Source organism: Brachionichthys hirsutus, chromosome 16 (assembly GCF_040956055.1).
Source record: "Brachionichthys hirsutus isolate HB-005 chromosome 16, CSIRO-AGI_Bhir_v1, whole genome shotgun sequence".
Classification (NCBI taxonomy): domain Eukaryota; kingdom Metazoa; phylum Chordata; class Actinopteri; order Lophiiformes; family Brachionichthyidae; genus Brachionichthys; species Brachionichthys hirsutus.
Genome location: NC_090912.1, coordinates 758190 through 778189, shown reverse-complemented (window position 1 = coordinate 778189; position 20000 = coordinate 758190). Strand labels below are relative to the sequence as shown.

The 20000-nt window shown below is 52.4% G+C and overlaps 4 protein-coding genes across 4 annotated transcripts in view; 1 reads left to right on the top strand and 3 right to left on the bottom strand.

Annotated features, from left to right (window-relative positions):
* rapgefl1 (Rap guanine nucleotide exchange factor (GEF)-like 1) overlaps positions 1–2779 on the bottom strand; it is a 9376-nt gene extending 6597 nt beyond the window's left edge. The window contains exons 1-2 of the mRNA XM_068750029.1: positions 2577–2779; positions 1765–2033 (exon numbers count right to left, since the gene is read on the bottom strand). Coding sequence (XP_068606130.1) covers positions 1765–2033; positions 2577–2779 — 472 coding nt within the window. The remainder of the gene's footprint in view (positions 1–1764; positions 2034–2576) is intronic.
* Positions 2780–4045: 1266 nt separating this feature from the next.
* On the bottom strand, positions 4046–8864 carry casc3 (casc3 exon junction complex subunit). The gene is made up of 12 exons (XM_068749552.1): positions 8679–8864; positions 7991–8015; positions 7858–7913; positions 7522–7776; positions 7267–7415; positions 7015–7188; positions 6108–6907; positions 5851–6027; positions 5615–5713; positions 5370–5536; positions 5076–5280; positions 4046–5001 (listed from the first exon to the last, which is right to left on the bottom strand). The coding sequence occupies exons 1-11, from the start codon at positions 8862–8864 to the stop codon at positions 5137–5139; spliced, it is 2232 nt and encodes a 743-aa protein (XP_068605653.1). The 3' UTR covers positions 4046–5001; positions 5076–5136.
* Positions 8865–10670: 1806 nt separating this feature from the next.
* On the top strand, positions 10671–13105 carry LOC137905328 (nucleoside diphosphate kinase B-like). The gene is made up of 5 exons (XM_068749553.1): positions 10671–10765; positions 11838–11967; positions 12089–12190; positions 12604–12716; positions 12855–13105. The coding sequence occupies exons 2-5, from the start codon at positions 11851–11853 to the stop codon at positions 12970–12972; spliced, it is 450 nt and encodes a 149-aa protein (XP_068605654.1). The 5' UTR covers positions 10671–10765; positions 11838–11850; the 3' UTR covers positions 12973–13105.
* Positions 13106–16267: 3162 nt separating this feature from the next.
* LOC137905469 (MBT domain-containing protein 1-like) overlaps positions 16268–20000 on the bottom strand; it is a 7047-nt gene continuing 3314 nt past the window's right edge. Inside the window, exons 9-18 of the mRNA XM_068749714.1 lie at positions 19760–19858; positions 19559–19694; positions 19336–19391; positions 19109–19213; positions 18874–19021; positions 18710–18792; positions 18400–18637; positions 18098–18169; positions 16554–16724; positions 16268–16377 (exon numbers count right to left, since the gene is read on the bottom strand). Of these exons, the coding sequence (XP_068605815.1) occupies positions 16268–16377; positions 16554–16724; positions 18098–18169; positions 18400–18637; positions 18710–18792; positions 18874–19021; positions 19109–19213; positions 19336–19391; positions 19559–19694; positions 19760–19858 (1218 nt within the window). The remainder of the gene's footprint in view (positions 16378–16553; positions 16725–18097; positions 18170–18399; positions 18638–18709; positions 18793–18873; positions 19022–19108; positions 19214–19335; positions 19392–19558; positions 19695–19759; positions 19859–20000) is intronic.

Below are 20000 nucleotides of genomic sequence, written 5' to 3'. Positions count from 1 at the left end.
GCTAACCTGTGTTAGCTTGTGTTAGCGGCTCGGTTACAAAATCTGCCTAAATGTTGACAGCCCTGATCAATGACATCACAGAATAGTCAATGACATCACAGAATAGTTAATGACATCACAGACTAGTTAATGACATCACAGAATAGTTAATGACATCACAGACTAGTTAATGACATCACTTCCTGGAACGGCGCGGTTCTTTTAAACAAACAAATGAATCGGAATCTTTTTCCTTTGACATCATTTATGGAAAATAAATATCCTCTAAATGACAATGAGGATTTATTGATTATCACTATTGATGATCACGTCATTGTCAGGTTTAATCTGCTGCCTTCGAGCGAGGAAAGTATCCGAGTATTCTAGTCAAGCAGCACAGACTTCATTCTGCTGCACAGGTAAAACACGCCTCGGCACGCCTGTGCGTGTGTGCGTGCGTGTGTGTGTGGGCGTGTGCGTGTGTGTGCGTGTGTGTTATGCAACATTAACGTGTCCTCCGGTCGGACCTGTTGCGTCGACCCTTATGCAGGATTACTATAAAGCGTGAGATCCCTGATGACGCGTCTCATCTCATGTCTCATGTCCCGTCCAGATGAATAAAACCAGATTGGTTGGCTACTTCCGAAATGCTACGTTAGCTCGTTAGCTACGCTAGCTCTATTGTGCTATTGTTGTTGTTGTTGATGATCTCTTATCTTAAAATGTTGGTAGCAAGAGGTTCCTTCAGAACCTGAAGCCCACCGGATCTTTAGATCTGATCCAGAACCATCTTTTACTTCTTAATTAATTATTTAAACACTAAAAATGTTTTTCCCTTCAAATTCTTTACATTCAAATCTCTCATTTTACATCAAATATTTTTTTTATTTTTTTTATTGGTGCTTCTGGAAAAATACAAGGACAGTAACACACAGAGAGTAACACACCTACTTTATGTGTAATAATCAGCCGGCTGTCTGAAAGCGGGGTGATTATGTAACCCCGCCCCCACACACACGCCCCCACACACACGCACACACACACACACGCTATCCTCCAGCTGAACCTGAACGCTCAGAGTTCCACAGACGAGTTTTCGGAAGACAAATCCTGAGATTCCCTTCACTTCCTTCCTTCTGTCTGCAGCTCCAGAAACAATCGACCCGAAATGATTCCGGTTATCAGAACCTCCACGTTCCACCGGTGGACCAGCCGAACGCTGACGGATACGTTACATTCCAGCCCCGTAGTAACGCTGAACAATAACGTCAACGTGCAGGTCAATAAGCTGAACGTAGCATCGGCGCTTTAGCTAGCAAAGGTTTCACCTCCCAATCGTTAACAATGACGATCAATATCAGGATTCGCCACGCCACAAATCTCATTTAAATGTAGCTACATGTTTATTAGACATTAAACGTGATGAATTAACCGTTTATTATGAGACCAATAACCAAATCAATCAGGCTTCAGCATCACGCTGCTAACGCTAATGTTTCTGGGGCCTTTGAGTGGGTCGACACACGAACACGACGCCCCCTTGTGGCATAGATACAGCGGGAAAAACGCTAATGCTATATGTAGCCGCTGTAAAAATCATCATTGTTAGCACAGTTAGCCACACAGCAAATGCTAGCAGACTGAATGCTAATCAGAGGCAGATAGCTTTAATGTCCTTTGACTTTGTTATAAGGCAGGTATGGCTAGCTTGGTTAGCCACACAGCTAATGTCAGCGCCGGTTTAAGAAGGTTCTTGCTGGAACACCTGAACGCATCATGTCCTACCTGTGCAGTGTCCATGACGTTTTCCCGCCACGCTGTCCAGCAGCAGGAGGGTGAGGTTGTCGGGCGTGTCGGGAGGAAGAGGCGCCCCCCCTCGACCTCCCCCGCTGGTCTCTGTGATCAGGCTGGCCTCAGAGCTCTGCTCGTCGCTGGACAGAGACGGACTGCGGACGTCTCCTCCTCCGGAACCAGAACCATTAGCGCTGCCGGGCAACGCGGCCAGACCAGGGCCTGTGGCGAGGGGCCAGGAGGGGGGGTCCTCACTGTCAGGGCTGCTGGGGTCAAAAGGGAAGACTGGTCAATGCAGATGGACTGCTACGATGCTAATGAGCTACCTCTGTCAAAACCAGCCCCCCGTCCAGGTGTACCTGCCCCCCGTCCTGGTTTACCTGCCCCCCGTCCAGGTTTACCTGCCCCCCGTCCAGGTGTACCTGCCCCCCGTCCAGGTGTACCTGCCCCCCGTCCTGGTTTACCTGCCCCCCGTCCTGGTTTACCTGCCCCCCGTCCTGGTTTACCTGCCCCCCGTCCAGGTGTACCTGCCCCCCGTCCAGGTGTACCTGCAGGTTTTTTTCTTCAGACGTACTTCGTCATAAAAACATCTCCCAGGAAAAACAAACATTTACATTTCAATGAGGAAGAGGAGGACGAAGAACCAGGACCCGGGACCATTTTTACCTGGACTGGGTTCAGGAACCAGTTTGGTTGAGACCAGTGGTTCTTAAACATTCAGGCTTTAACTAGACCAGTTACCCCCTTTGATGAGGCGGTTCCAGTGACCCCCCCCTGACGGGAACCCCCCCCCCCAAATGTCTCACCTGAACACCTCCCGAACCTGGCCGCTCTCCGGTGACGTCTCCCTGAAGAAGGGGACGACCCGGGACAGACTGGCCCTCCGGCGGGACGCCCCGACCCCCCCGCTGGCCTTGTCCGCCACCCCCCCGACGAAGCCCCCGGCTCGGGTCAGCGCCGTGGTCTGCTTCTTCAGGAACTTCTCCAGCGGCTTCATCCCGGCCGGCATGGTGGGACTCTGGGTGGGGGGGGGGGGGGGGGGGGCAGTGGGGCGATGCAGAGACTCCGGGGGGGGTCCTACATCACGCAGCCTGCCGATCGGGGTTGGCAGGTGTGAACGGACCAGCAGACTTTAACCCATGGGTGGAGGAGGGCGGCGGAGACCCCTCTGTGCCCCCCCCGGTGATCACCGGACCGTGATTCGGCCCGTCACCGTTAAAAATCCCCCATCAAGTCGCTCCGTGGCGGGAGCGCGTCCCGTTCCCGCAGCGCAAACACGGCGCGCACGCTCCGGAGGTCGTCGCCCGCAACCCGCGCGCTTCTTCCCCGCACCGGAGGACGTCGCCCGCAACCCGCGCGCTTCTTCCCCGCGCCGAGCCTCCGCAGCTTTCCGCCGACTCCTCGGCGGCGTGAACCGGATCGACGCTGCCGTGCGCGGTTTCCCTCCCCGACACACCTGGAGGCGGATCAACCCGCCGGTCCGGTGCGTTTGCGTGCCGCGGGTTTTCCCAGCAGCGGCGGTGTTTTTTCAGGTCAGGTACTGCAGAGGCTCCGAACCGGAACCCGAAACCGAACCCGAACCGTCCTCTCGCGGCCGCCCCCTCTCCGGTAAATTAGTGACTCGCACGGTTCACGCTCCTCCTCCTCTCTCGCCCCCGCTCTCATCCACTGCAGTTGCGCGCTCCTGAAACGAGACGGGAGCGCGCATGCACGCTTCTTCCAGTGCTGTAACAGTGATGAAGAAAACGTGTGATCTTCATCAGAGTCTTCGTCAGTCTGTGGGGTTTGTTCGGTGCGCACAAGCCCCGCCCCCAGCAGAGCCGCATTTAAATTGAATCTTGTTTTCATCATTTATCTATTTTTTTATTAGAACAGTTTTAAATACACTTCAAAGGTACCGATGTTAGAATTAGCAATAACTCCAGTTCGGGGGGGTCCAAACAAACGAACACTATTGACACGTGTCATAATCAATACACACAGACTTGCTGACTACTGATCGGTCACGTGACCCCGCGCTGATCTGGGTCATTATGTGGCTGTAATCTGATCTACCAACAAACCAGCTGAATATTAATGACTGATCATCTACGAGCTGGCTGGCAGCTTCAGGTGGGCGGGTTCGTTATGTAAATGACCTGTAGGTAATTTACATAACGCGCCCGCCCACCCGGAACAGACCCAGACGCGGCGTCAGGACAAATCAAAGATGGTGAGAACTAAACAGAAACGATCTTTGATTACTGATCAATAGAGATGAACGACCAACGACAGGTTCTCCGGTTTAGCGCTCTTTATTGATGTCAGAGTGAACAACAAACAAACAAACAAACAAAAAGTGGGTGAAACGGCGCCCTCTGCTGACGGTGCAAAACAAATATTTAGCGGCCGCTGCTTTGCTGCTTCAACAATTATAAAACCATCAGAATAAAACATTTGAAACGGAAAACGGATGAACGCCAGAACCCAAGCCGCTCCGGCCCAAATGAAACCATCTTTAAGATTCAGGATCGACCAGAAGCTCGCCGCTGTACTAGCAGTACTAGTACTAGTAGTATTAATACGTGGTGACTAATCTATTCATCTCTTCAAGCTTCTATATACAGCTATGGACCAATCAGGAACCCAAATCTACGCTAGCTGCGCTGTCAGCCGTCTGGAATCACGGCGGTCGCGTCGACGGGAATGATTGGTTCAACCCAACGTGAGGAAAAGGGGGCGGAGCTGAGCACCACGCCGCTTCTCTCAACGTTTCCACTGAGAGTCTTTGGGGTCCAGACAAAACGAGACGGACATTTCCTCCATTTTATCATCCGAGCTCTCAGTAGTCGCAGCTTCCGGTCCGGAAGAAGCGCTGGGATTATACATTAATTACATTAATTATTTATTTATTATTACTAAGGAGCTGAGAAAACATCCAGACGTGGCTCCGCCCAGAAACACCTGGAGGGATCAGGAAGCACCGGCCCAGCTTTCAAACTACAAACATCCTGAAACGAGTCGTTAGCTTGTGGAGAGGATCGACGAGGCAGGAAGTGACGCGTAAAACTGCTTCCTGTGTACAGTGAAGTAATAGACGGCGAGGCGCTGCTCAAAGACACGCTGGTGGGATCAAAGCTGCAACCAAAGAAAAGGAGGAAGAGAGGGAGAGATCACGTCCCACAGCCGCGGGTCGCCTCCGTCCGTCCGTCCCCACCTGGACGAGTTCCTGACCGACCCGTCACGGCGCTCCTGCAACACAGAACAGGACGCCCTCAGCCGACGCTAGCTAGCATTAGCTACGACGCTGGAGAACTCGCGTCCACCTGTATTTTCTGGATCAGACCGAGGCTGAGACCGGGTGGCGGCGTGGGGTGAGGGACGGGGTCACTCTGAGGCGAAGTGGACCCCTGGAGGGGGCTTGACGGAGACGGGCTGGGACGTCCGGCGGGGCGGCGAAGGCTTGGGCTGGGCTTGTTGCTGCATGGTGTCGTAGTACGTCACGCCCCCGTAGGTCACCTGGGCCTGAGCCTGGAGCAGATCCACAGCACGGAGCCGTTACCAAGCAACAGAGGAAGGGGGGGGGGGGGCGAGCAGCACCGTCGGCTCGCCGGTCCTACCTGTGGACTCGGGTACATGGTCGGGTAGGGGAAGGTCATGACTCCAGGCGGCGGGTAGAAAGGCGGTGGCAGCAGCTGCTGTGGTTGCCCCGGCGACAGAGAAACAGGCGGGCCTCCGTACAGGCCAGGATTTGTGATTGGGGCGCCCGATTGGTGGGGGTGGAGACCTGAGGAGACGGACGCCAACGCTCAAACCTAAAATCTAAATATGATCATTAAAACGGAGACAGGGGGGGTCCACCGACCCGGGTGGGGGATGTGCATCTCCGGCTGGACCAGCATGCCCTGGGGCGGGATGGGGGCGGCGCCATCGCTGTGGGTGTAGATTGGTCCCTGAAAAGACACTGGAAGACGGAGGGGAGTCGGTCCCAGCGATGAAGACGGGATCCGGAACCCAGAGCAGCTCGGCCCCCTGTGCATTTAAAACAGGCCCCGCCCCCTCGGAGGCCGGCGCTGACGGCGGGTCGGGTTCGGGTCTTACTGGGGTCGTAGAAGTGTCCCTCCATCACCCCCAGGTGCATCGGCGGCGGCGCCGGTTCAGGAACGGATCTCTGCCTCTGGGACGAGTAGCGTTTGGCACGGTTGGCGCCGACGCCCATCTCCTCCATGCTGGCGAACGGGGCGGGGCCACTGGGCATGTGCACGGCGCCGTGGAGGCCTGAGGACAGAAACGGGGACCAGTCTGGTTCCACTGGGACGAGCCACTACCACCCGGGGGGGGGGGGGGGGTCCACTCACCTCTCATCTCAGACCGCGTGTAGGACGCCGGGGTCTGGCTCCAGGTTTGTCCCGCCAGGCTGAGGCGGGCCACGTCCTGCTCCAGCTCCGGCAGCGCCCCTCCCCCTCCCGCCGCCGCCTGGCTCGAGCCATCGGCAGTCACCCCCCCCCAGCTCTTTCCTCCCACAGCGCTGGGGGAGGCTCCGCCTCCGGCTGCAGATTCCTCCACGGACGGCTGCTTGCTGCCGAGGTCCGCGGGCCGAGAGCGCGTCCTGCGACCCAGCGAGTACGATTTACGCTCCACCGGGCGCTCGGGGGGCGGCGACGCCTGGAGGGAGGGGTTGGAGGCAGCAGCCAATCCAGGTGCAGATTTGTCGCCTCGTGGTTCCTGCTGTTGTCTTGGCGACGCAGACGTCCTCGCGTCGCTGAGGTCCTGCTCCCCAACACCCCCTTGGCTCGATGGGCCGTCCTCCAGGATCATGGCGCCGCCCCTCCCCCGCCCCGCCCTGCAGACCCCACCCCCGTCCCGGTCGGACGGCGTTCGGGGGGGCTGCCGCTCTCTGGGGTGCGTCTGGGGCGACTCGTGGTTCTTGTACTGGGACGGGGAGTTCGTCTGACTCTGCTGGGGGGGTCTGCTGCGGGAGGGGGGCGGTCTGGAGGGATTGCTGCTCCGCTGAGAGGAGGCGGGCGTCGGCGAGGGATGCACGTATGAAGACAGAGGCGCGGCCCCCCTGTTGACTCCTCCTCCTCCCTGCCAGGAACGGACGGGCCGCTCTCCTCCGTCTCGCCACCGCTTGTCTCTGCCGGGGGACGAACTCGGTCTGCAGGGAGAGACGTCCCGAGCGGCGTCACCGTCCACACGCATGAAAGGAACCAATAACGATCAATAACAGCCGCCGCCGGGCCGGGGTGATGTCATCGCCCTCACCTCACCCGCCGCTGCCGGTACGGCCGCTCCCCCGAGCCGCCCCCGTTCCGGATGTCGTATCCGTAAATGGCGATGAGCTCCTCGCGGCTCTTCGGCGCTTGCTCCTCCTCCCTGAACCGGTCGTGATCCCAGCGGCCCTCGTCCTTCCACAACTTCCTGTTCCGCCCCTTCGGCCTGCGAGGAGGACGGGAAGCTGCAGCAACGCGATTGGACGGCGGGCGGAAACGCCCCCTTCAAACGACGAGCTCAAACCTCTCCTCCTCCTGGGCGTGGCCTCTGACGTCGTGCTCGAAGAACAGCCCCTTCCTCGGGATGTAGGCGGGGTTCTTCCTGTCCTCGTCGTCGTCCAGCTTCTGGCCGGGTTGTCCCCCGGCCTTCGTCTCGGGGTCGTCGGTGGACTCCTGGAGGACGAGAGACGGTCAGCGATCAGGACTGATCAATGATTTGGGGGGGCCGGTGGCCCTCGCCCAACGGCGTGCGTTTAGCGACGATGGGGACGCGCCTCACCTGTCCGTCGCCGCTCTGTCTCTCTCCGGTGAGGTCTCCCGCCTCCTCCGTCTTATTGTCCCCATTACTCTGTCCTCCTCCTCCCCCTCCCTCCTCTTCCTCCTCTCCCTCCTCTTCCTCCTCCTCTCCCTCCTCCACCTCCTCCTCCACCTCCTCCTCCGCTACCTCCTTCGGACTGGCGGCTGCAGACGGCTCCGGCTTGCTCGCCGCGGCCGGAGCTTCTTCGTCGCTGTAACGCTCCCCGTCCTCCACGCCCTGAAGGGACACGACAGCAGGTTTCGGGTTCGTCCCCCGTCCCATCACCGATTACGTTCTGGCGCCGCTGCCGGGTTTTACCTCTGAATGGGAACCGTTCTCATCCGGATCGGCGCTGTCGTAGTCGGACAGGACCGCTACAGAAATCACAGACGGAGCGTGATCGCCGGAGCCGCGGTTTATTCAACGGCTGACGAGACTAAACGTTTCTTACCGTCTCCGACTCCGTCTTCACTCTCCTGCAAATCAGAGCAGAATAAAACGCGTCAGGAAGGACCCAGCGGCGCAAGAACCAGCGCCTGTCAGCCTCAGCACAGGGAGCGCTGACACACGTGGGGGAGACGTGACGTCACCCCATCTCATATCTACCGAAACGTAAACAGGAAACAGACAAAAGGTGCATCTGTGTCTGCCGCAGCGAGCTGCGTCACCGATCCCGTTCCGTGCAGCTAGCCCGAAAGGTAGCGCTAGCGGGCCCAGCCGGATGCCCCGAGTCCACCGCCGAGCCTCCGGGAGGACCGCTTCCCGTGCAGCTGGCTCAGTAAACCAGCTCCGCCTGTCGCCTTCTAGTCCCGGTTTCACAAATAACAACTTAAACGAATTTACCCAACTCGGGTTAAAGTAACGTCTTTAAACTACTTTATTAAATATATTGCGAAGAACGCGCTGAACTTTCTGGCTCGGGCAAACTGAAGACAGTTAAACTGATGCTAGCTGGCTAACCAGCTAACGTTCCTCCAGGCTAACGTCGCTTTATTAACACTCAAAGCCGAAATACAAATCATTTATCGGTCGTTTTCCGACGTTAACATTTAAAGAACGAAGAAGCGAGGATTCTGGAAAGGCGCCCCAAGCCCCCGGGCCGGAGGGGCAGCAGCTAACGACCGGGGGCAGCTACTCACACACTCGGACTCGACGCCGCTCTTCGCCTCGACCCGCGTCGCTGCCGGCTCCGGCGGGTCCGGTTCCCTCCCTCGGCTCTTCGTGGTCGGAGAACCCGACCTTCCGCTGTCCGAGCCCGAACCGGACCCGTCATCGTCTTCGCTGTCCTGGGACGCGCGTCTCCTCCTTCGCCGCCGGTCCGCCATCTTAGATACAGAGGAGTTGGAACCGGAAGAGTGCAAAGGATTATGGGTAGCCGCGTCTTCTTCGTCTGTTAATACAGCCGTAAAGAAAAGCCTGGTGTCGTGTTACCGCCACCGCTACTGTACTTTCTTCTTGTCCCGTGAGGGGTCGCCACAGCAACCCGACCTTGTCCACTTCACCCTGTCCTTTGCATCGTCCTCCCCAACACCAGCCACTCTCATGTCCCCCCTCACTACGTCCATGTGTCGTCTCCTGGGTCGTCCTCCAGCCACTCTCATGTCCTCCCTCACTACGTCCATGTCTCTTCTCCTGGGTCGTCCTCTAGCCCTGTCCTTTGCATCGTCCTCCAGCCACTCTCATGTCCCCCCTCACTACGTCCACGTGTCGTCTCCTGGGTCGTCCTCTAGCCCCTGACAAGTTTGGCGGGCCGTAGTTTGCCCATGCCTGGGCTAGCATGCTAGCATTAGTTGTTTTCAACAGACTAGCGTGTTAGCATTGACGTGAAAGGGGCGATTATTTTTATTTCCAGCTCCTTCAATGGCCGGAACATCATCTGGACTCCACGAGTCCGTCTAGAGTCTCCGACCCGTCCCTGAAATCCACCCAGTTGGACGGTCAGGCTGTTCTTCGAGTCTCCGGCCACATTCCGTCCCCTGAAAGTTGAAACTCATTTATTTCTGGTGGATTTGGACGCGTCCTTTCCTTCTGGACATCATTGACAGGAGCTCATGTCTCTGGACCATCAGAGCCAGAGCACGGCTCGGTAACGTTAGAGGCCACTTCAGATGTGCAGCGTGGGACGGATGCGTGTCTTAATTTTAGCTGAGACGCTCCTTCGCTCCCTCCCCCGGGACTGCAGACCGGACCGCTGTCCCTCTGAGGACGGATTTCCATCCCTGATTAGGAAGAGGTTTATATTTAGGCGAAGGTCGGAGCTGCAGGTCAAACGCAGAGCGTTTGCACGACTGCAGAAGCGTTTCAGTCTAATTTCACACGACAGGTGCAGCGGGCGACGCCCACACAAAGTTAGAAGACACGACTTCAGAACATCGCTTCTCGCCTGCAGCATTATTCCTCAACAGATTCTGATGAGGTGGGGCGTGGACTCGGGGTCCAGGTATAACAGGTCGTGTCACCTGAGCCCCGATAGGCTGATCCTCATCGTGTGAAAACCCGCCCCTAGAATCTAGATCCCCTTGGTCTCATTAGTCTGGGAGTTATTCGAGGAAAAGTATGGATCCAGGTCTTAGCATGGCGAGTTCCACATGCAATCAGAGACGTAATTCACACGCACCTGACCGTGTGTGTGTGTGTGTGTGTGAACTGCTTCACCTGCCGCCTCTCTTCAGATTTCAGGTGTTCAGATCGTCACAGTTTTTAAATTCTCATATATTTTATTCAGAAGCCTGAACCAATCAGGTTTCAGTTTGACTTGCTCTGAATATCTCTGCTCTGATTGGACACTGAGGATCATGGGTAACGTAGTATTTAGAGAGAAGACGTTTCAAAAGGACGCCTGGTATTTATGTTTGTCGCTCAAGGGAACTGAAAGAATTATCAATAAAACGGGGGACTTGTTAACGACTTTAAACATTCCGAAAGGTTTAAAGTGCCAAAAGGCACTTTTGGAATGTTTGTTTACCTTCATAAACGTTTTGGAAAATCTACCAAAACTATTTTTTTCAATATGTTTGTATTGTCACCTTTATAAATAACGGGCACACACACACACACACACACACACACACAGACCTGTCAACCAGTAAGATCCAGACATATTTGACCCCCCCTCGCCCCCCCCCACAGACCCTTTAAATACGGTCCCTCTTCGGCTCTGTGGCCTTGGTGATCCCATCCTGTTGCTCGTCTTCACAAGTTCTCCTCAACACTAAACGACGAAAAGGTAGACACACACACACACACACACACACACACACACACACACACACACTCTGTCGTTAATGTTGTGCAGGCTACACGCAATCGACTGCAGGTCGTGTGAGTGTTTTTCTGTCAGCTGTTGTGAATTAGTGAAGGAGTATTTTTGTTCTGTCCGTGGAATGAAGGTCGTTTTTAACTTATTTATTATTTCCTTATTATTTATTTCCTACATAAATTAGAGCTTCATTCATAAAATAGGCTTTGATGGTAAATCAATCGGATCGGTGCAATGATCTTCTTCGGCTGGGGAAACTGGAGCTGATGGGGGAACCATGTGTTTCTGAACAGCTGCTCTCTGCAGTAGCCCCTCCCCCAACAGCTGATTGGTTCACGAAGGAGCGGATTGGATAAAAAACAGTTTTTGAATTAAATATTTCGTATTAAATACATTTCTAACTTTTACGTCAACGTTTTGAACCTGATCAAACATCAGAAAAGTGAAAACATTCAAGCAGAAAGTAAAATTTGAAACCACTCTGAAAAGTTTTCTCTCGAATATTGTTGGAAAAGAAGCAAAACATTTCTCGTTTTAACATATTTAACAAATAAACAAACTAATGTTTTTCCCCACAACAACCTCTAATTTGTGTGTGAGGGTTCATCCTCTGAGGACAACGAATGTGCTGCGTCAAGCATCTCCGAGGACCAAAATGGACACAGATAGGAGTTTGATAAATCAGCGGAACCTGACCTCGACGGGCGACCCGAATCCTAATTATAGCCTCCTCGGCGAGCGATAGCGGCGTCGCTACGACAGCAGGCGGTAAAAATAGAGCGCAGCTTCGCCCAACTTTAAGAAACGCCGTCCAAAAATTCACACGCAGGTTTGACTTCACGTCCTGCAGGAGGACGATTCTCTAATGAGGCGGAATTCAATATCAAGCATGAGTCGAAACGTGAAGCCGCAGCGGCAGGGAGGCAAAGAAGTGACGCTCCTCCCCTTTAAAGGAGGAGGAGCTTGACGAGACACCTGCGAGGCAGGAGGGAAGGATAATCTGACAGCTGTCTCTTCCTCGTTGGTGTTGCGTGTGCAGCCTTCTAGTGACCATGGAGCGTACCTTCATCGCCGTGAAGCCCGATGGCGTCCAGAGGGGACTCTGCGGCGAGATCATCCATCGCTTTGAGAAGCGAGGATACAAGTTGGTCGCTGCCAAGTTCCTGCAGGTAACAGCGAGCAACAATTAAAGAAAGCATCGCCTCAAAAAGTCAGCTACCGACGTATTCCTGTTTTTCACTTTAAAGTCCAGTAGTATCTGTACACAGCTGTAGTACTTTGTGTGTTCAGGCCTCTGACGACCACATGAAGAAGCACTACCTGGACCTGAAGGCAATGCCCTTCTACGATGGACTGTGCAAATACATGTCCTCCGGACCCATCCTCGCCATGGTAACACAGCACTGCTTCAGGCCCCGCCTCCGCAGCGGCGCGTCTTAAAATAAATCGTACTACTCCTAAACCAGCACCAGAACCTGCAGGAGGTTCTGTTAACATGCTAACACCGTCAGCAGCCTGAGAAGCTGCTCAACATGGAGATCTAGACTCTGATTGGATAAAGCTGAACATGTGACCATTACCGCTTCCTGCTCTCCATCAGCTCCAAGTTAAAATGGGAGCTGATGAGGCCGTTGGGTGGAGCTCCTGTTGCTCCTCCCTGAGCAGGAAGTGTCTATCCCGCAGTCTGGAGTCCAGTCCAATCATGTTTCTATGGCTTCGTGAAGCAACGCGACTATAAAGAGGGGGCGGTGCTTCCCCCACGGCGCGTGAACTCACGGGTGACAGGTGTGTTGATGTGCGTCCAGGTGTGGGAGGGCGAGAACATCGTGAAGCTAGCCAGGATGATGCTGGGTGAGACCAACCCTGCCGACTCCAAGCCCGGCAGCATCCGTGGAGACCTGTGCATCAACATCAGCAGGTGACCCCTGACCTCGCCTCACAGTAACCCATTCATTTAGTGACAAGCTCCAGTTCATCATCATTTACATCACCTGTATCACACAAAGTCACATGACTCGTGCGTTCATCGCTCCGCTAACCGCCTCCCCGCCTCCAGGAACATCATCCACGGCAGCGACACCCTGGAGAACGCCAAGACAGAGATCGGCCTGTGGTTCAAGGCCGAGGAGTTCGTCAACTACGCCTCCTGCGCCCAGCAACAGCTGTACGAGTAAGCGGGATGACCACCGCCCAGCCAGCCACAGCCCGCTGACCACGCCCCATCGCACCTGCAGTCGGTCGTCTGACTTGGATTTCACGATCAATAAAACACGTAGCACCGATCAATAAACTCAGTCTCACTGAAAATTGTTTGCAGTGTTTTAGTGCTAAATAACGGCATGATAAAAATGTTAGCTTAGATGCTAACGTAAATCTCCACACGCTAACCTCGTTCCGTTTGACAAAACACACAAACAAGTTTTCACCCGTTAACGTTTTTATTGGATAGAAAATGTAAAGTCAGTCTCATGTCGATGTTTTTCACAATCATGCACCCAAAAATTGCACAATGTATTAAAAAAGCTAGATGGCGGTCGTCACGGAAACGAGAGCACATCGGCGGCTTCCGTCTACCGGTCGACCTTCTGTCTCAGTCCGGGTTCGGTTCGGTTCGGTTCCACGTTCAAGAGGCGTCTGGACCAATAAATGTTTTCACAGATCTTTATCGTTAACACGAAAAAACAGCTCAAAGAAACAAACAAACAAATACCACAGCTCTTTTTTCTTCTGAATTATTCAAACATTGTAGAAAACGCCGCTTTAAAACCTTCACAGTAAACTGGTGAAGCTTCATTTCTGCCACATTCGCAAAAAACCTCGACAAACTGAGGAGGACGAACGATTTAAACCGACCCACGTCCGACAGGCCCTCCACATAAAAAATCAGCTGCACCCGAAACAGCGGCCGCTGGCGTCTGTCCGTAAAAACACGATCAATTAATTCACTGCATGTAATCAATAGCACCGTAATACAAAGAAGACATATATCCATGTACAAAAACAGACGGCGCACACATTTAAAAACACTTACATGCTGACTTTAAACACGCCTTTACGCTAAAACACGATAAAACATGTCCTGGAAAACAGGAACCGAACATCGGATCAATCCGGAAACCGATCAATCAAATCAAAACGGAGGAGAGATGAAAACAAAAAAGCAGGAGGTGCTTAAATAATGAGGTCAGAAACTCTGACATTTTAAGATGCTAAACTGAAGCCGGGCTGAAACTACAGGAGAATTAATATTCAGACTGGGCGGGTTTCATCACGCCTGTGTCAGGTGGGGGCGGAGCTTCATGCTAACATTACCTTACTTTAGTAAAATGACTCAGCGAGTTTGCAGCTGTACATTTCAACATTCTTGATAGATTGTCGTTTACACTGAAGGAGATCTCCGTGAAGTTCCCCCTCCAAACACAAACTGTTATTAGATTAAATCTCGCCAATGACGTTAGCGCCTCTTTCTGATTGGGTGTTGGTTTATTCTCACACTGAGCATCAGGTAGAATACGCTGTTGCTGCTGGAGCCGTTGCTAATCGCCACAGAAACACAGATATAGCTGAAAAGATGTAAAAACACCCTCCATAAGCTCTGTAGTGCGGTAGCTTTAGCACATTAGCATGCCGTCACACGGAAATAAGATGGCACTACCGCAATATACTAATTATAATATACATCATAAATCTATTTGATGTACAATAATACTTCTGAATTTTACATTTGGCATGTAAATGATAATACATATTTTATTTTAAGGTTAGGCTGGAATGAGGAATTGTTAGCAGCAGCTAAAAGATAATGGCAGTAGATATAAATTTAGTATCTGAATTTGGTACTAAATTTATATCTACTGCCAGGATCGCAGTCATGATCAAACAGAATTCATAATAATTTGAGCTAACAAAGTAGCATTTTCTGTCTAAGCTAACTGTCATGTAACATCTCATTTAGATAAGCTAAAGTAAAATATTTCTGTTCAAGCTAATGTTTTCGGTATAGTGTAATATAAATTAAATGTAGGTGCAAACATGACATTTTCTGTAATCTCATCTGTCATTAATTGTATAAGCGAAGTCAATACATTAAATATGTAGCATCTAGCATCCTCCGTTTAAATAGAAATTGTGCTGCAACAGAAACTCTGCTCAGGAGTCAAAAGCTGCATTTACAGCTTTCAAATACGTACTCGATGTATTGCTGCTAGCTGAGCTAGCATGCTTGCTAACTGTCTACCTGGTCCTACATTTAACTGAACATGATGGTTCAGTGTTTGCAACAATTTCGTCCATGAATCTTTGTTTTGAACGCTCAGCCTCAGTCGGATAGCAAGCTTAGCTACATAGCTTAATAGCTTACAAAACATACATTTCTTCAATATCAAGCTCATTAGTTTATATTTGTACGACTACATCAGAATTTTTGTTTAATGTAGAAAAAGTGATATGACAAAAAGATTTAGCGTTGGTCCTGAATCTCAAGTATCAAATTGGCAGCATGAATAATTTTGAACGCTAACGTCTTATTTATTTATTGCTCCGGCAGCCGTGATTCAACATGTGTTTGGAACAAAAAGTATTCTTGTATGATGACGCGTATGACTTAACCTTTCCACCAAAGTGAGGCCTGATAAATATTTACAATGCTACACAGTTAGCAGCAGCTAGCTAATTGACCGCCTCAATGTTGAAATGCAGTTCCAGCTGCAGATGCTAATCGAGCACAACTTTAACAGTAAAGAAAACCAGTAGCTTCTGCGGCTAGCTAGCTGGCTTCCAGTTTCATGGCGTCAAAACTGAACCCAAACACACAAGTTGATGCTCGAACACGAACACACGAACAACAAAGATCGGAAATAATTCCTAAAAACAGCATCTTTTCGCTGAGTCCTTTGTTTCCTCAGAGGAAGCGAATATGATTAACGCTGAGTCACTGACGTCGGCCTCCATCTTCTCCTTCCTCTTTATTTGTGCCTTTATTCTCGTCATTGCTCAGTCGGTGCGTAACTTCTATCGTAACTTCCCACAAAGTGAGTCTATTGTTCCTGGTCCGGACAAAAAAAAAAGGTGATGAATTCATCAGAGCAGCGAAACTGTTCCACTGAAAAACAACTTCAAAAGAACCTCTCTCATAAATAATCTGTATGAAGAAATATTCCGGTGAATCAGCAGGGCGCTAGCTGCAAGAAGCCCGATTGGTGACCTACGTCTGCTGGTAAACAATGTTTACTCTTCATCCTGAAGGCGATCATGGATTCAGCTTTCAGGTCTGACTGGCCACAAGGAGAAAGACTGGCGAGTAAAAATGAAGCCAAGTATCCGGCGCTCACGCTGGCTGGACGAAACTGAACCAAAGTGAATCGTTGGGCTAATAATGATTAGCATCTTCAAAGTGCCTTAAACGTAAAAATCTGATCTAGTGACAACAGGAGCTTTAATGAGACGTGAACCTTTGAAGGTGGAGGCGGCCTACTGGTCCTGATCGGTGCAGAAGTCTCCAGACGACCCGTTGGTTTTGATCTCAGTTCTTTCGGACGATGTTTCAGCTCGCTCAGAGTTCTCGTCTAGAATATGAAAAACTGAGGAAACGCAAATGATCAAACGTAGCATCGACACGGCGCAGCGCTTTTAAATTCAGCTTTAATAAACCTATAAAATACAACATATTGTTATAAAGTACAGCTGAGAGGAAGCTAGTCGACTGCTTCAGTAATGCTTGAAGTAGTTTCGACTGTTTTACCTGCCCCGCCCGCACCTGCCCCGCCCTCTGTTGTTGGGCTGCTCTCTGGGTCCGCTGAGGCAGGTGTAGGGGGTGATGGGTAGTTGGGCGGACTCTCGTTCTCGTCTCCCGACAGGCTTCTGGGGGCACCCGTTACCACAGCGCTGGAGAGACTAACCGCTCGCCGAGCGACAGGCAACTTCCTTTCTAAGAAAAAGAAAAGCTGCACGAAAAACACATTTGCGCACCGCACTGGAGCTAACATTAGCACTTCTGCACCTAACGCTGGAGCTAACATTAGCACGTCTGCACCTAACGCTGGAGCTAACATTAGCACGTCTGCACCACACTGGAGCTAACATTAGCACGTCTGCACCTAACGCTGGAGCTAACATTAGCACGTCTGCACCTAACGCTGGAGCTAACATTAGCACGTCTGCACCTAACGCTGGAGCTAACATTAGCACTTCTGCACCTAACGCTGGAGCTAACATTAGCACGTCTGCACCTAACGCTGGAGCTAACATTAGCACGTCTGCACCACACTGGAGCTAACATTAGCACGTCTGCACCTAACGCTGGAGCTAACATTAGCATGTCTGCACCTAACGCTGGAGCTAACATTAGCACGTCTGCACCTAACACTGGAGCTAACATTAGCACGTCTGCACCTAACGCTGGAGCTAACATTAGCATGTCTGCACCTAACGCTGGAGCTAACATTAGCACGTCTGCACCTAACACTGGAGCTAACATTAGCACGTCTGCACCTAACGCTGGAGCTAACATTAGCATGTCTGCACCTAACGCTGGAGCTAACATTAGTATGTCTGCACCTAACACTGGAGCTAACATTAGCACGTCTGCACCTAACGCTGGAGCTAACATTAGCATGTCTGCATCTAACGCTGGAGGTAACATTAGCATGTCTGCATGAGCACTGGAGATAGCATTAGCACGTCTGCACCTATCACTGGAGCTAACATTAGCATGTCTGCACCTAACGCTGGAGCTAACATTAGCACGTCTGCACCTAACGCTGGAGGTAACATTAGCATGTCTGCATGAGCACTGGAGATAGCATTAGCACGTCTGCACCTAACGCTGGAGCTAACATTAGCATGTCTGCATCTAACGCTGGAGGTAACATTAGCATGTCTGCATGAGCACTGGAGATAGCATTAGCACGTCTGCACCTATCACTGGAGCTAACATTAGCATGTCTGCACCTAACGCTGGAGCTAACATTAGCACGTCTGCACCTAACGCTGGAGCTAACATTAGCATGTCTGCACCTAACGCTGGAGCTAACATTAGCATGTCTGCATCTAATGCTGGAGGTAACATTAGCATGTCTGCATGAGCACTGGAGCTAGCATTATCACGTGCATGACATGCAATTAGACTTTTTGCTGGAGATAACTGTGCTTTTGAAACTGTCTTGTTGGCATTAGCTTAGCATTCTTACCAGCATCAACCTTAACACGCCGCTAGCTGCCGACAGCTTGAATTTCCTCATCGACATGCTATTTAGCACGTTTAGAAGAGATTTTAGGGACGTCTGAAGCAACAATACTTACTTTTCTTTTGTCCCTTGTACTGCTGGGATTTCTTCCTCTGTTTGGAAGCTGCTGACTGCGGATCTCTGGAGCCTGAAACACGAGAAAAAACACACAGTCCAGGAGGAGGAGCTAAAAAAATCCCCGTTTGTCCAATTAGAATCTGACAACACAAACATAAATGAACAAAAATTTAAACAGTCCTGCCAATAAAGATAAAGCTAATTTCAAGTGTGACATCATCAACTTTCACCTTCCAGATGAGCGCTTACCTGTACTCGTGTCTCACCTGTACTCGTGTCTCACCTGTACTCGTGTCTCACCTGTATTCACAGCTGGAGGTTGAAGCTGGTATCCAGTCACCTGACACCAGCCCACTGGGTACAGGTCAGGTGACTCACAGTCCACCCACTGATCGTATTCGTCCTCCCACCCATCAAAATGTATCCGTAGCAACCTGTGGACGATGCGGGTTACCGTGGCAACGCAGACCAGCCTGGGATCCATGAGGTCCACGGCCTCCAGCTTCATACCAGGGTGGAAGCCGTGATTGGGTACCTCCTGAAAGAGGGAGGAAAGATGTTGGGTCGGACCCGGTCCAGGAGCCGAACCCGGACCTGGGTCGGGTCTGACCTTGTTGAAGAGGTTGACGGGAGCCGCCACGGACCGGGTCTCCTTCAGATACTCGAACCATCTGTAGGGGAGGCTGGCGTAACCTGATACACACAGAACATCACCTTCCATCGTTTGCTGCCACGCCCTCACCGCCCCCCCCCCCCCCCCCCGTCCCCTGGTACCTCGGGGCGGGGTCAGCCCGATGTTGTTGATGTCACAGAAACCAGAGGGGAAGATGGAGGGAGAGGTGGAGTGGTAACAGAACCAGTCCGACCCGTCCGGCGCCTCCGACCCGTCTATACCGATCATCAGGTACCCGTCTGCCAGGACCTGTAAAGACACCACAGACGGTTTGTGGACCAGGTGCGGTGCTGGTCGTGTTTCTGTCGGACCTCAGACCCCCCCCCCCCCCCACACCTTCCTGACGGTGGCCACGCAGATGGTGGACAGGTTCAGGGGGTCGATGGCCTCCAGCTTCATCCCATCTTCAAACCAGGGGCCACTCTGATCCACCTCTCTCACCTGCACAGGTGCACAGGTGGGACACAGGGGCGGTTCACTTTACTGGGCTTCAAACTGCTTCACCGTGCGAACCTGGACTGCTTCACCGTGCGAACCCGGACTGACGGAGATGCTGGTCTCACCTTGGCAAACAGCTGTCCAGGAGCGTCCACCTGAGGGCTCGTCTTCTTCGACACATCTGGAGACAGAGTCATCCTCAGTTTTGCTTCGTCATCTCTCGCTACCTGCTGCTCTTGAGTCTATCCTTCTGTGGGCGGAGTCGGGCGACAGGAAGCTACAAACCGTCCCCTCCGCCCGAGAGCGCGTGTAAAGCAAACAGCGATGCCGGTTCCGCCCGTGACCCACCGGATCGTTTGAAGCGGTGTCCGATGGACCGGGACCAGCCGACGCTGTGGATCAGAGGACTGAACATGTGACACCAGAAGTCGTCCGTCCCGTCGGCACACTCCTCGTAAACGAGGCGGAGGCGGCCGCCGATCACCTGCGAGGCACACGGATGAGTGAACGCAGGTTCCGGAGGCCCGACGCCGGCCGTGCCGGACTCACCTGTTCCACCAGAGCCACCCGGGTCCGACACAGGTGAGTTTTGTCCACCACCTCCACCCTCATCTGCTTCTTAAAGGGGACCTGCAGGCTGTCCTGGACCTGAGGGGGGAGAGGGGGGTCAGACACGGCGAGGAGTCCCGGGACGCTTCTACGTGGACATGAGTGATTACTGCGCGTGTGTGTAGGTGTGTGTGTGTGTGTGTGTGTGTACGTGTGTGTGTGTAGGTGTGTGTGTGTGTAC